General features: G+C 44.0%; 1 protein-coding gene across 1 annotated transcript in view; it reads left to right on the top strand.

The window, feature by feature from the left end:
* LOC138330442 (CD151 antigen-like) overlaps positions 1-15,858 on the top strand; it is a 56,485-nt gene that overhangs the window by 19,234 nt on the left and 21,393 nt on the right. Inside the window, exon 2 of the mRNA XM_069278070.1 lies at positions 15,210-15,410. Coding sequence (XP_069134171.1) covers positions 15,210-15,410 — 201 coding nt within the window. The remainder of the gene's footprint in view (positions 1-15,209; positions 15,411-15,858) is intronic.

Raw genomic sequence — 15,858 nt, 5'->3', positions numbered from 1 at the left:
CCAGACAAAAACACCATGGTAACTTTGTAATGTGTCCTAAAGTTTACCAACCAGACAAAAACACCATGGTAACTTTGTAATGTGTCCTAAAGTTTACCGACCAGACAAAAACACTGTGGTAACTTTGTAATGTATCCTAAAGTTTACCGACCAGACAAAAACACCATGGTAACTTTGTAATGTGTCCTAAAGTTTACGAACCAGACAAAAACACCATGGTCACTTTGTAATGTATCCTAAAGTTTACCGACCAGACAAAAACACTGTGGTAACTTTGTATTGTGTCCTAAAGTTTACCGACCAGACAAAAACACTGTGGTAACTTTGTATTGTGTCCTAAAGTTTACTGACCAGACAAAAACACCATGGTAACTTTGTAATGTATCCTAAAGTTTACCGACCAGACAAAAACACTGTGGTAACTTTGTAATGTGTCCTAAAGTTTACCGACCAGACAAAAACACTGTGGTAACTTTGTAATGTGTCCTAAAGTTTACTGACCAGACAAAAACACCATGGTAACTTTGTAATGTATCCTAAAGTTTACCAACCAGACAAAAACACCATGGTAACTTTGTAATGTGTCCTAAAGTTTACCAACCAGACAAAAACACCATGGTAACTTTGTATTGTGTCCTACAGTCTTAACAGGTTTACTTGTACTTATATAAGATATGTTACTTCACTGTCTGCCAATTGTTATACATGTTTGTATGTAAAGTTTTAATGTGAGAAACTTCCTGTGGGGGACCTTGAAGTTTTTATACAGCATTCAAATAAATTACTGCAGATTTAATATATAATTGTGATATTCGCTGTGTGGGAGTGCTGCTGCCGTTAGAGAAGAACTTGGTGGTCCACTTAGGGACATAAGGACGATGGGGTCTCGACAATTAATTACATCCGCTTTGTCGGCACTCATTTGAGAAATGAATGTATAAAAAGAAACTAAAAATCAGAAAAAAGATTTCATTTTGACTTAAGATGCATTTATTGTTGCAAGGAAATTATCCACAGTTTTAGGAGGACGTGTAATATACCATTATTTGAAGTTAGTTAACAAAGATTATTATAAAATTGAACAAAGTGTGTTGTATTATATAACAACAATATGAAAACAACAAAAATTTCTACTTGAAAATTGCATCAGTAAATATAAGTACTTATATATTATATGTGTTAGATAATGGAAGGGTTGTTTATTAGGGCAAGTGTTAGATAATGGAAGGGTTGTTTATTAGGGCAAGTTAAGTGTGTGTAACATTTACCGTAATTGTCTCTCCTTCCCTTACAATTTTAGGTGTGTATTATTACATTTACCATATATAAGTATCTCCCTTTCCCTTACAACTTTAGGTGTGTATGACATTTACTGTAATTAATTATCTCCCCTTCCCTTACAACTTTAGGAGTGTATTACATTCACCATAATAATCTCCCCTTTCCCTTATAATTTTAGGTGTGTATTACATTTACCATAATTATCTCCCCTTCCCTTACAATTTTAGTTGTGTATTACATTTACCATAATTATCTCCCCTTCCCTTACAAATTTAGGTGTGTATGACATTTACTGTTATTAATTATCTTCCCTTCCCTTATAATTTTAGGTGTGTATTACATTTACCATAATTATCTCCCCTTCCCTTACAATTTTAGTTGTGTATTACATTTACCATAATTATCTCCCCTTCCCTTATAACTTTAGGTGTGTATTACATTTACCATAATTATCTCCCCTTCCCTTATAACTTTAGGTGTGTATTACAGGGTAGACTGTTGTCACATTACTTCATACACTTAAAAGTTTTATGTAGATGGTTCCCTCTGTAGACAACAGTATAGTCCAAGTTTCCTTTGACCCTTTACCCTGATGCTGCAGACTCTGATTTGATGTAGTTTGAGGATGGCTTACATCTGAAGTGCCTTATCTATTTAAGTAGAAGCCATATAAGTGTAAAGATTGTTTTGGAATGAAAGTAAAAATCTGTATTACCTGTAAGAAATTACAAACTTAATGGTGTGTTGTATCGGTACATACGGAGGTAGATCCTTAATGGTGTGTTGTGTCGGTACATACGGAGGTAGATCGTTAATGGTGTTTTGTGTCGGTACATAAGGAGGTACATTTAGATCGTTAATGGTGTGTTGTGTCGATACATACGAAGGGAGATCCTTAATGGTGTGTTGTATCGGTACATACGGAGGTAGATCCTTAATGGTGTGTTGTGTCGGTACATACGGAGGTAGATCGTTAATGGTGTGTTGTGTCGGTACATACAGAGGTAGATCGTTAAAGGTGTGTTGTATCGGTACATACGGAGGTAGATCCTTAATGGTGTGTTGTGTCGGTACATACGGAGGTAGATCGTTAATGGTGTGTTGTGTCGGTACATAAGGAGGTACATTTAGATCGTTAATGGTGTGTTGTGTCGATACATACGAAGGGAGATCCTTAATGGTGTGTTGTATCGGTACATACGGAGGTAGATCCTTAATGGTGTGTTGTGTCGGTACATACGGTGGTAGATCCTTAATGGTGTGTTGTGTCGGTACATACGGAGGTAGATCCTTAATGGTGTGTTGTGTCGGTACATACGGAGGTAGATCCTTAATGGTGTGTTGTGTCGGTACATACGGTGGTAGATCCTTAATGGTGTGTTGTGTCGGTACATACGGAGGTAGATCCTTAATGGTGTGTTGTGTCGGTACATACAGAGGTAGATCCTTAATGGTGTGTTGTGTCGGTACATACAGAGGTAGATCCTTAATGGTGTGTTGTGTCGGTACATACAGAGGTAGATCCTTAATGGTGTGTTGTGTCGGTACATACGGTGGTAGATCCTTAATGGTGTGTTGTGTCGGTACATACGGTGGTAGATCTCCGACTAGGGTTGACCTTTGTTTGGTTGTGTTACTGAAGTGAAGTATTGATTTGGAGCTCGAGACTACAATATGACCTAACCATATTAAGAGTAGTACATGTTCTAAATATGGCGAGGTTGGTACCTGTCCCTTGCTGTGAAATGAGAGACATAGTTTTAAGCATATCCATCCTATTACACCACATCCTTTATATTTTTTAACCTACCATCATCAGATGGTGAGCTTTAGTCAAATCTCCATTCGTCCATGGTCCATCGTCCGCCCATCCTTCCGTCCCTCAGTTAACAATTCTTGTTATAAACGCTATTTCTCAAAAAGTGCTGAAGGGATATTTCTCATAGTTGTGCAAATTGCGTTTTGGGATTAATCTGTCACCAAGATGACCGCCAGGTAGCCAACTTGGATTTTATTTGTGAAAGTTTGTTACAGCTCTTTCTCAGAGAGTACTGAAGGGACCTGTCTCCAAATTTATATGTAGGTTCCTCTAGGGCCCAAGTTTACGTTGTGCATCTTGCATTTTGGGACTGTTTGGTTAACAAGATGGCCGACTGGCAGTCATTTTTGATTTTGATAATTGAAGTTTGTTACTGCTATTTCTCAGAAAGTGCTGAAATGATCTGTCTCAAATTTTATATGTTGGATGTAAAGTTTGAAGTTTGAAAAGCAGAGAAAAGATACGTCTTTTCCATTGTTAGACATAGATCATTCTTTGGTGGACACCAAGATCCCTCTGGTTTGGTGTGTTTTTATGTTTGATCCGATGGTTCCATTAATGTAATGGTACACATTTAGCTAGGTTATACAGAAGCTGTAATCGGTCACAGCACATTAATTTCTCATTTGTTCTGCCACACTGAATGAAATTGTCTGTGACATGTTTCTGTCCTGAATTATGTATTAGAACAACATCAATTTATGTTACTTTCAAATTCAATACCTGTAGCAAAATCCATTATGAAGAGATTTTTTCGTGATAAACGGTTTGATGATGGCTTTTTTGTTTATGATAGATTTTCAATTTCTGTTTGAGTTTATGTTCATGTGCCTATGTATATCGAATAGAAACTGCAAAGAAACTCAAATTAATCTTGCAATGCTAGCTTATATAGAGAAGAAACCAGAAATTGATGAGAGGAGTTATAATGTGCATGGAAAACCAATGCAGTTGGAAAAATGACCTTATATGACATTTTCCTTATTCTTCCTCTAGATCTTCTCCCTTTCCTTCTTTTCAGTCCCCTTTCTCTTCTTCCACCTTTCCTTATTTTTCCACCTGTTCCTCATTCCTTTTCCTTCCCCTCCACCCAATCATATGTCCTTTTCCCACCCCCTTCCCCTCCACCCAATCATATGTCCTATTTCCCACCCCCTTCCCCTCCTTTTCCCAACCCCTTCCCCTCCACCCAATCATATGTCCTATTCCCACCCCCTTCCCCTCCACCCAATCATATGTCCTTTTCCCACCCCCTTCCCCTCCACCCAATCATATGTCCTATTCCCACCCCCTTCCCCTCCACCCAATCATATGTCCTATTCCCACCCCCCTTCCCTTCTCCACCCAATCATATGTCCTATTCCCACCCCCTTCCCCTCCACCCAATCATATGTCCTATTCCCACCCCCTTCCCCTCCACCCAATCATATGTCCTATTCCCACCCCCTTCCCCTCCACCCAATCATATGTCCTATTCCCACCCCCTTCCCCTCCACCCAATCATATGTCCTATTCCCACCCCCTTCCCCTCCACCCAATCATATGTCCTATTCCCACCCCCTTCCCCTCCACCCAATCATATGTCCTATTCCCACCCCCTTCCCCTCCACCCAATCATATGTCCTATTCCCACCCCCTTCCCCTCCACCCAATCATATGTCCTATTCCCACCCCTTCCCCTCCACCCAATCATATGTCCTATTCCCACCCCCTTCCCCTCCACCCAATCATATGTCCTATTCCCACCCCCTTCCCCTCCACCCAATCATATGTCCTATTCCCACCCCCTTCCCCTCCACCCAATCATATGTCCTATTCCCACCCCCTTCCCCTCCACCCAATCATATGTCCTATTCCCACCCCCTTCCCCTCCACCCAATCATATGTCCTATTCCCACCCCCCTTCCCCTCCACCCAATCATATGTCCTATTCCCACCCCCTTCCCCTCCACCCAATCATATGTCCTATTCCCACCCCCTTCCCCCTCCCCAAATCATATGTCCTATTCCCACCCCCTTCCCCTCCACCCAATCATATGTCCTATTCCCACCCCCTTCCCCTCCACCCAATCATATGTCCTATTCCCACCCCCTTCCCCCCTCCACCCAATCATATGTCCTATTCCCACCCCCTTCCCCTCCACCCAATCATATGTCCTATTCCCACCCCCTTCCCCTCCACCCAATCATATGTCCTATTCCCACCCCCTTCCCCTCCACCCAATCATATGTCCTATTCCCACCCCCTTCCCCTCCACCCAATCATATGTCCTATTCCCACCCCCTTCCCCTCCACCCAATCATATGTCCTATTCCCACCCCCTTCCCCTCCACCCAATCATATGTCCTATTCCCACCCCCTTCCCCTCCACCCAATCATATGTCCTATTCCCACCCCCTTCCCCTCCACCCAATCATATGTCCTATTCCCACCCCCTTCCCCTCCACCCAATCATATGTCCTATTCCCACCCCCTTCCCCTCCACCCAATCATATGTCCTATTCCCACCCCCTTCCCCTCCACCCAATCATATGTCCTATTCCCACCCCCTTCCCCTCCACCCAATCATATGTCCTATTCCCACCCCCTTCCCCTCCACCCAATCATATGTCCTATTCCCACCCCCTTCCCCTCCCCCAATCATATGTCCTATTCCCACCCCCTTCCCTCCACCCAATCATATGTCCTATTCCCACCCCCCTTCCCCTCCACCCAATCATATGTCCTATTCCCACCCCCTTCCCCTCCACCCAATCATATGTCCTATTCCCACCCCCTTCCCCTCCACCCAATCATATGTCCTATTCCCACCCCCTTCCCCTCCACCCAATCATATGTCCTATTCCCACCCCCTTCCCCTCCACCCAATCATATGTCCTATTCCCACCCCCTTCCCCTCCCCCAATCATATGTCCTATTCCCACCCCCTTCCCCTCCACCCAATCATATGTCCTATTCCCACCCCCTTCCCCTCCACCCAATCATATGTCCTATTCCCACCCCCTTCCCCTCCACCCAATCATATGTCCTATTCCCACCCCCTTCCCCTCCACCCAATCATATGTCCTATTCCCACCCCCTTCCCCTCCACCCAATCATATGTCCTATTCCCACCCCCTTCCCCTCCACCCAATCATATGTCCTATTCCCACCCCCTTCCCCTCCCCCAATCATATGTCCTATTCCCACCCCCTTCCCTCCACCCAATCATATGTCCTATTCCCCCCCTTCCCACCCAATCATGTCCTTTCCCACCTTCCCCTCCACCCAATCATATGTCCTATTCCCACCCCCTTCCCCTCCACCCAATCATATGTCCTATTCCCCCCCCTTCCCCTCCACCCAATCATATGTCCTATTCCCACCCCCTTCCCCTCCACCCAATCATATGTCCTATTCCCACCCCCTTCCCCTCCACCCAATCATATGTCCTATTCCCACCCCCTTCCCCTCCACCCCAATCATATGTCCTATTCCCACCCCCTTCCCCTCCACCCAATCATATGTCCTATTCCCACCCCCTTCCCCTCCACCCAATCATATGTCCTATTCCCACCCCCTTCCCCTCCACCCAATCATATGTCCTATTCCCACCCCCTTCCCCTCCACCCAATCATATGTCCTATTCCCACCCCCTTCCCCTCCACCCAATCATATGTCCTATTCCCACCCCCTTCCCCTCCACCCAATCATATGTCCTATTCCCACCCCCTTCCCCTCCGCCCAATCATATGTCCTATTCCCACCCCCTTCCCCTCCACCCAATCATATGTCCTATTCCCACCCCCTTCCCCTCCACCCAATCATATGTCCTATTCCCACCCCCTTCCCCTCCACCCAATCATATGTCCTATTCCCACCCCCTTCCCCTCCACCCAATCATATGTCCTATTCCCACCCCCTTCCCCTCCACCCAATCATATGTCCTATTCCCATTCCCACCCCCAATTCCCCACCCTTCCCCTCCGCCCAATCATATGTCCTATTCCCACCCCCTTCCCCTCCACCCAATCATATGTCCTATTCCCACCCCCCTTCCCCTCCACCCAATCATATGTCCTATTCCCACCCCCTTCCCCTCCACCCAATCATATGTCCTATTCCCACCCCCTTCCCCTCCACCCAATCATATGTCCTATTCCCACCCCCCTTCCCCCACCCAATCATATGTCCTATTCCCACCCCCTTCCCCTCCACCCCAATCATATGTCCTATTCCCACCCCCTTCCCCCTCCACCCAATCATATGTCCTATTCCCACCCCCTTCCCCTCCACCCAATCATATGTCCTATTCCCACCCCCTTCCCCTCCACCCAATCATATGTCCTATTCCCACCCCCTTCCCCTCCACCCAATCATATGTCCTATTCCCACCCCCTTCCCCTCCACCCAATCATATGTCCTATTCCCACCCCCTTCCCCTCCACCCAATCATATGTCCTATTCCCACCCCCTTCCCCTCCACCCAATCATATGTCCTATTCCCACCCCCTTCCCCTCCGCCCAATCATATGTCCTATTCCCACCCCCTTCCCCTCCACCCAATCATATGTCCTATTCCCACCCCCTTCCCCTCCACCCAATCATATGTCCTATTCCCACCCCCTTCCCCTCCACCCAATCATATGTCCTATTCCCACCCCCTTCCCCTCCACCCAATCATATGTCCTATTCCCACCCCCTTCCCCTCCACCCAATCATATGTCCTATTCCCACCCCCTTCCCCTCCACCCAATCATATGTCCTATTCCCACCCCCTTCCCCTCCACCCAATCATATGTCCTATTCCCACCCCCTTCCCCTCCCCCCCATCATTGTCCTATTCCCACCCCCTTCCCCTCCGCCCAATCATATGTCCTATTCCCACCCCCTTCCCTCCACCCAATCATATGTCCTATTCCCACCCCCTTCCCTCCCCCATTCCCCCTCCCCCCAAATCATATGTCCTATTCCCACCCCCTTCCCCTCCACCCAATCATATGTCCTATTCCCACCCCCTTCCCCTCCACCCAATCATATGTCCTTTCCCACCCCCTTCCCCTCCACCCAATCATATGTCCTTTTCCCACCCCCTTCCCCTCCCCCAATCATATGTCCTTTTCCCACCCCCTTCCCCTCCACCCAATCACATGTCCTATTCCCACCCCCTTCCCCTCCACCCAATCATATGTCCTTTTCCCACCCCCCTTCCCCTCCACCCAATCACATGTCCTATTCCCACCCCCTTCCCCTCCGCCCAATCACATGTCCTATTCCCACCCCCTTTCCCTTTGCCCCACCACCTCTTCTTACCCCTGTCCCCTGTCACTTCGCCCATCACCTCCTCTTTCCCCTGGCCTGCCCCCTTTTCCCTTCCCCCCATCCCCTTCCCTTTCCCCTGCCCCCTGTCTCTTGGCCCCACCACCTCCTCTGTCACCTGCCCCCTGTCCCTCCCCCCCACCACCTCCTCTTCCCCTTGCCCTCTGTCCCTCCCCCCCACCACCTCCTCTTCCCCCTGCCCCCTGTCACCTGCCCCCTGTCCCTCCCCCACCACCACCTCCTCTTCCCCCTGCCCCCTGTCCCTCCCCCCACCACCTTCTCTTCCCCCTGCCCCCTGCCCCCCTGTCTCTCCCCCCACCACCTCCTCTTCCCCCTGCCCCCTGTCACTTCGCCCCACCACCTCCTCTTCCCCCTGCCCCCTGTCCCTCCCCCCACCACCTCCTCTTCCCCCTGCCCCCTGTCCCTCCCCCCACCACCTCCTCTGTCGCCTGCCCTCTGTCCCTTTGCCCCACCACCTCCTCTTCCCCCTGCCCCCTGTCCCTCCCCCAGCCACCTCCTCTGTCGCCTGCCCTCTGTCCCTTTGCCCCACCACCTCCTCTTCCCCCTGCCCCCTGTCCCTCCCCCCACCACCTCCTCTTCCCCCTGCCCTCTGTCCCTTTGCCCCACCACCTCCTCTTCCCCCTGCCCCCTGTCCCTCCCCCCCACCACCTCCTCTTCCCTCTGCCCCCTGTCCCTCCCCCCACACACCTCCTCTGTCGCCTGCCCTCTGCCATCCGCCCCTTCCCCTCCTGCTTCCCTCTCCCTCTATGAGCCTTTGCTAATATCCTTAGGAAACTGGAGCAGCTGGTTAAGAAGCAGAAGTGACACCTCATAGTGGTGAGGGGAGGTGAAATATTGATTTCCTGCAAGTCCACTACTGATGAAAAAATGATGATGCCTTACTGTACCTGTGTGTGTCATCTTTTGTGATGGCTTACAGCTGGGTATAACTTACTGCTGGCCATTTTACCTTCATAACCCTACAATCATGGCCATTTTACCTTCATTGCCCTACAATCATGGCCATTTTACCTTCATAACCCTACAATCATGGCCATTTTACCTTCATAGCCCTACAATCATGGCCATTTTACCTTCATAACCCTACAATCATGGCCATTTTACCTTCATAGCCCTACAATCATGGCCATTTTACCTTCATAGCCCTACAATCATGGCCATTTTACCTTCATTGCCCTACAATCATGGCCATTTTACCTTCATAACCCTACAATCATGGCCATTTTACCTTCATAGCCCTACAATCCTGGCCATTTTACCTTCATAGCCCTACAATCATGGCCATTTTACCTTCATAGCCCTACAATCATGGCCATTTTACCTTCATAGCCCTACAATCATGGCCATTTTACCTTCATAGCCCTACAATCATGGCCATTTTACCTTCATAGCCCTACAATCATGGCCATTTTACCTTCATAGCCCTACAATCATGGCCATTTTACCTTCATAGCCCTACAATCATGGCCATTTTACCTTCATAGCCCTACAATCATGGCCATTTTACCTTCATAGCCCTACAATCATGGCCATTTTACCTTCATAGCCCTACAATCATGGCCATTTTTAGATGTTCAACAAGCTCTCTACCAGTAAAAACATTTAGCTAATGAAATAAAGCAGAACTTCACTGTTGGCATAACATATTTACAGAACCATTTTAATGTTGCTTTTGTCTTTAGATGTAATCTAAAAAAACAAACCCACAAGGCTCACAATATTGTACAGTTCGGAGACTGAAAATTGATCACGGTGGTTCTGTTACAACATTTGTTGGGTGAACAGCACATTTTATTGTCTACTGAATTAAATCGGCAGGAAAAACGGAAAATGTTTACACTTCCATGGCAAAACATCTATGTTTCAATCAGTTTCACTCAAATTGAATTCTAGGCAATCTAGGAGTAATTGAACCCTGATCCCCAGAGAGCGCCATGGCCCAATAGTTGCTTATTGTCTGTACTCCATCGTAATTTTAGGCTTTGCTGATTTTCTGGTGTCTATATGGCTATTGGTATAGAGGAGCATGATAAACGATGGCGACAGAAATGACCGTCTTTGTCCTACACACCACCGTATTGATCTGCCAGATTAAAGGCCTTTTTTCCTGTGTCGATTGTAATTTGCTTTTCCTCTAGCTTGAGACGTTGTATAGCATTATTAACCACATCCACTGCTGTACCCTCAGCATTACCATGTATGAATAAGATGATTTGGTTGATTATATGTGCTTTCAGACATGGACTTATTGTTTTAATATTACCCATGCTGGCATCGGACAGACTGCCTACTTAGCATAGTATAAGTCTATTCCTCCATGCCACTGTCACCTGCCCTTTAAATTTCCATCAATACCTGTATCCTCCTTCCTTCTTTGATATATCACAACCTGATCTTCTACTGTTAAATGAGTTATTTTGAATTGCCTTAATTGTTTTCCACTGCTATATTCTTTGGGGTGTTGTATTGTGCCAATAGTCAGATGACCGTTAAGTGCCATTGGCCTCTTGTTTTTTACTTGTTACATGTTTTCCAAATTCAGGAAAAAAATTATGTGGTATCATTTTTTCTTTAGGTTATAATTATCACAGCTCCTGCCATTATTGAGCCCAGATATACTAATTTAAATAAGATCTGGGGTTAAGTGAGACTTTAACAAGAAATATCCATTAAGCAATCAATACAGATTAACAAGCAGGATGTGTACAGGCATCATTGTGTGAAAGGCTCCATGTTACAGGCATTGATGATAGCTGTATACTTTGGTGTCAGTATGACACTTGATCGGTGTTACAGGGATTGATGATAGCTGTATACATTGGTGTTAGTATGACACTTGATCGGTGTTACAGGGATTGATGATAGCTGTATATATTGGTGTTAGTATGACAATTGATCAGTGTTACAGGGATTGATGATAGCTGTATACATTGGTGTCAGTATGACACTTGATCGGTGTTACAGGGATTGATGATAGCTGTATACATTGGTGTCAGTATGACACTTGATCGGTGTTACAGGGATTGATGATAGCTGTATACATTGGTGTTAGTATGACACTTGATCGGTGTTACAGGGATTGATGATAGCTGTATACATTGGTGTTAGTATGACAATTGATCAGTGTTACAGGGATTGATGATAGCTGTATACATTGGTGTCAGTATGACACTTGATCGGTGTTACAGGGATTGATGATAGCTGTATACATTGGTGTCAGTATGACACTTGATCGGTGTTACAGGGATTGATGATAGCTGTATACATTGGTGTTAGTATGACACTTGATCGGTGTTACAGGGATTGATGATAGCTGTATACATTGGTGTTAGTATGACACTTGATCGGTGTTACAGGGATTGATGATAGCTGTATACATTGGTGTTAGTATGACACTTGATCGGTGTTACAGGGATTGATGATAGCTGTATACATTGGTGTTAGTATGACACTTGATCGGTGTTACAGGGATTGATGATAGCTGTATACATTGGTGTCAGTATGACACTTGATCATGTTACAGGGATTGATGATAGCTGTATACATTGGTGTCAGTATGACACTTGATCATGTTACAGGGATTGATGATAGCTGTATACATTGGTGTTAGTATGACACTTGATCGGTGTTACAGGGATTGATGATAGCTGTATACATTGGTGTTAGTATGACAATTGATCGGTGTTACAGGGATTGATGATAGCTGTATACATTGGTGTCAGTATGACACTTGATCGAATTTACAGGGATTGATGATAGCTGTATACATTGGTGTCAGTATGACACTTGATCGGTGTTACAGGAATTGATGATAGCTGTATACATTGGTGTCAGTATGACACTTGATCGGTGTTACAGGAATTGATGATAGCTGTATACATTGGTGTCAGTATGACACTTGATCATGTTACAGGGATTGATGATAGCTGTATACATTGGTGTTAGTATGACACTTGATCAGTGTTTACAGGGATTGATGATAGCTGTATACATTGGTGTTAGTATGACACTTGATCGGTGTTACAGGGATTGATGATAGCTGTATACATTGGTGTCAGTATGACACTTGATCGGTGTTACAGGGATTGATGATAGCTGTATACATTGGTGTTAGTATGACACTTGATCGGTGTTACAGGGATTGATGATAGCTGTATACATTGGTGTCAGTATGACACTTGATCGGTGTTACAGGGATTGATGATAGCTGTATACATTGGTGTTAGTATGACACTTGATCGTGTTACAGGGATTGATGATAGCTGTATACATTGGTGTTAGTATGACACTTGATCGTGTTACAGGGATTGATGATAGCTGTATACATTGGTGTTAGTATGACACTTGATCGTGTTACAGGGATTGATGATAGCTGTATACATTGGTGTTAGTATGACAATTGATCGGTGTTACAGGGATTGATGATAGCTGTATACATTGGTGTTAGTATGACACTTGATCGGTGTTACAGGGATTGATGATAGCTGTATACATTGGTGTTAGTATGACACTTGATCGGTGTTACAGGGATTGATGATAGCTGTATACATTGGTGTTAGTATGACAATTGATCGGTGTTACAGGGATTGATGATAGCTGTATACATTGGTGTTAGTATGACACTTGATTGTGTTACAGGGATTGATGATAGCTGTATACATTGGTGTTAGTATGACAATTGATCGGTATAGCTACTCTTCTGATCTGGTAAGAAACAGGAAAATTATACTGACCTAGTAGCTAGTTGTTCAAAAGATGCTTTCCAATAGCTCAGCCATAACAGTAATATCTAGTTCATCATGTGTTAATTGGTGACAATGTTCTCTAAATTCAAATGCAGATTCTAAGTCAATTTTTACACTACATGCTTCTCCACCATGCACTTTACAGCCACACGTGTCATTAAGAAATTTTGCCTGTGCTATATATTCAATAGTGTCACATTCAGTGGGATCTGTTGAAACAAATACAACGTCATTATCATCTGATGACTTATCGTAATTACACTCGTCTTCACTGGAATCTGACGAAAGTTCTCTCAAAGCATCGGCGCTACCCTCGGATGATGTGTACAGTCTTGAATAATAAAGTTGATCAACAGTCTCTATTTCATCTATAAATGGTTTATCCTGATTCAAAATAACTTCTGCTAGAATGCTACAACAACTATTGTTCGTTGCAGTAGATAGTTGACTCATTTTAATGATTCAAGTCTAACATGATTTCTTGCCATGGTACATTAATTCAAACTGTCGAATAGGTATAAGCTTACGTATGATACGCGTTTCACAACATCGCGAAGTATAAAGTGATAATACTTTATCTACTCAGTTTGAATGTTAACGTTCCTTCATTAATATAGCATCGTATCTCACCTACCGGGCTTGGTTTTCATTGATCAAGTAATCATCATTACAGATTACACACTTTGACAATTCAGAGAGATGTAAACGTACGTGTTGTTGTCATTACGCCACTAAGAAACTAATTAGAGTGATCTCCGGTAAACACCGGGTGCGTTCGGGTCCGTGCTTCTATAAATATGCGTAAGCTTGTGTCATCTTTTGGATTCCAGTATAACAATGCACATTTATTATTTTGAAACAAAATAATTAACTCATAAGCCAATATAATAAGTAACACATTTAATTTAGTGTTTTATTTAACACATCATGTCTTCACAGCAGTTATCAAGTTTGTAGGCAAGAAGCAAAGATAATTGGATCTGCCGATCGAAGAATAAAAGAATTTACGAGATCAAACAGTTGTTTATTACAGTTGATAAACAAAGCAATAAATTGACTTTCTATTAACACGGATCAACAACTTCCGTGTTTTTGTATTTACATCGAAGATTATTACGAGAGAAACATCAATAACTTAATGCCTTTTCTGAAATGTTCAAATAAAGTTAGCATCAAACAACTTGCGATGGTGTAGGTGATAATGACACCGTTAATCCCTTAATTACCTAAAGGCTGGACAAGCCACCTAGGCCTGTATAAACACCAGAGCAACGGTCGGTGCAGTCAGGTGTGACACAGGTAAAAATAATCTCGAGGGCCGAACACCTGTTCGACGAATACATGGATAAATACTATGTATTTGATGAAACGGGTATATATTTCTGTTCGAGGAATAAGGGGTATTCGACGAATAGCTGTTCGAGCTATCCGGGTTTTTGTTACATAGATTATATAGGGACACGGTCGGGACCGTACGACCAGTTCGACGAGTAGGGGGTATTCGAGGAATCCGGGTTCGAGTTAGAGGGCTTATACTGTATATCAGTCCATTTGTATGAGTCATGTAATTTGTTTCATAAAAGATACATGTAACTTATAATTAATGTTAAATCAATCTGGTCAAATTCAAAGATCTGACAACATTTTCCAAGTTTGTTAAAGCTACACCTACCATGCAAACTTTGATTTCCACCTGGTGTAACAGTCATTTCTTTCCCCCTCTGATAGTTTCCCCGGGGAAAGAATTGGCCTGCTGATTTTTTCCCCCGGGGAAAGAATACGCTATCTGAATCTTTCCCCAGGGAAACTTTCAGCAGGAGGAAAGAATTGGCTGTTACACCGGTATTAAGCTTTCGGCAAACCGAACTAAGTACAATCCCGACAAATACGCTGTTTATCGACTATACTATCCTGATTTTAATGTTAAAAGGTAAGATACCGTTAGGCAGATAACGGTGCATTCGACCACTGTTCGGAACGTCCTTAAGGAGCTGTTGTTATTTATATCTTTGATTTTATATAAAGATTATTTTGTGTTTTTCAGTTGATAGGAGCAGCCATCCTCGGATTTTCTCTCTGGTTTTTATTGGACGTTTGGATAAAACAGTATGTTCAGGCTGCGACGGAACTCCAGCAGTATCGTATCTATGTGTATCTGTTCATCGCGGGAGGCAGCTTTATTCTATTGTTTGGGGTCATCGGAATGATTGGTGCTGTCAAACCAAATGTTGTGTGTCTTGTAGTGGTGAGTATCAATGTCTACAAATTTTACAGGAGTAAATACAGTGGAACTTGGTTGATACGAACTCGAATAATTCGACAACCCGGTTTAATACAAAGTGCTATGGCAGTCCCGACCGAATTCCCTCTTTATCTTTGTTTAAAGAACTCGGATAATTCGAATTCGGAAAACTCGAAGAACTTGGATAATACGAAATAAATTTTGGTCTGAATGAGAAAAATCATACATAGAATGTTCATAAAACTTGAAATGAGATTTTTTGGACAACGAGAACTCCGAAAATGCTGATAGCTTTTTCATAAATCTGTCGTAGAACGGCATTTCAAAATATATCTAGGTTTTTGATGCTGTGAAACAGCATTCTTAGGTATGCTCTGCGAGCCTTTGCACATCAAAACAATGAAACCACTCCGCGATGAAAATTAAAAGTTGTTTTGTTCATTTCACTTAA

The sequence above is a fragment of the Argopecten irradians genome, chromosome 8 (genome assembly GCF_041381155.1).
Source record: "Argopecten irradians isolate NY chromosome 8, Ai_NY, whole genome shotgun sequence".
Taxonomy (NCBI): domain Eukaryota; kingdom Metazoa; phylum Mollusca; class Bivalvia; order Pectinida; family Pectinidae; genus Argopecten; species Argopecten irradians.
Note: the sequence above shows the minus strand (reverse complement) of the source record. Positions and strands in the feature narration are given on the sequence as shown.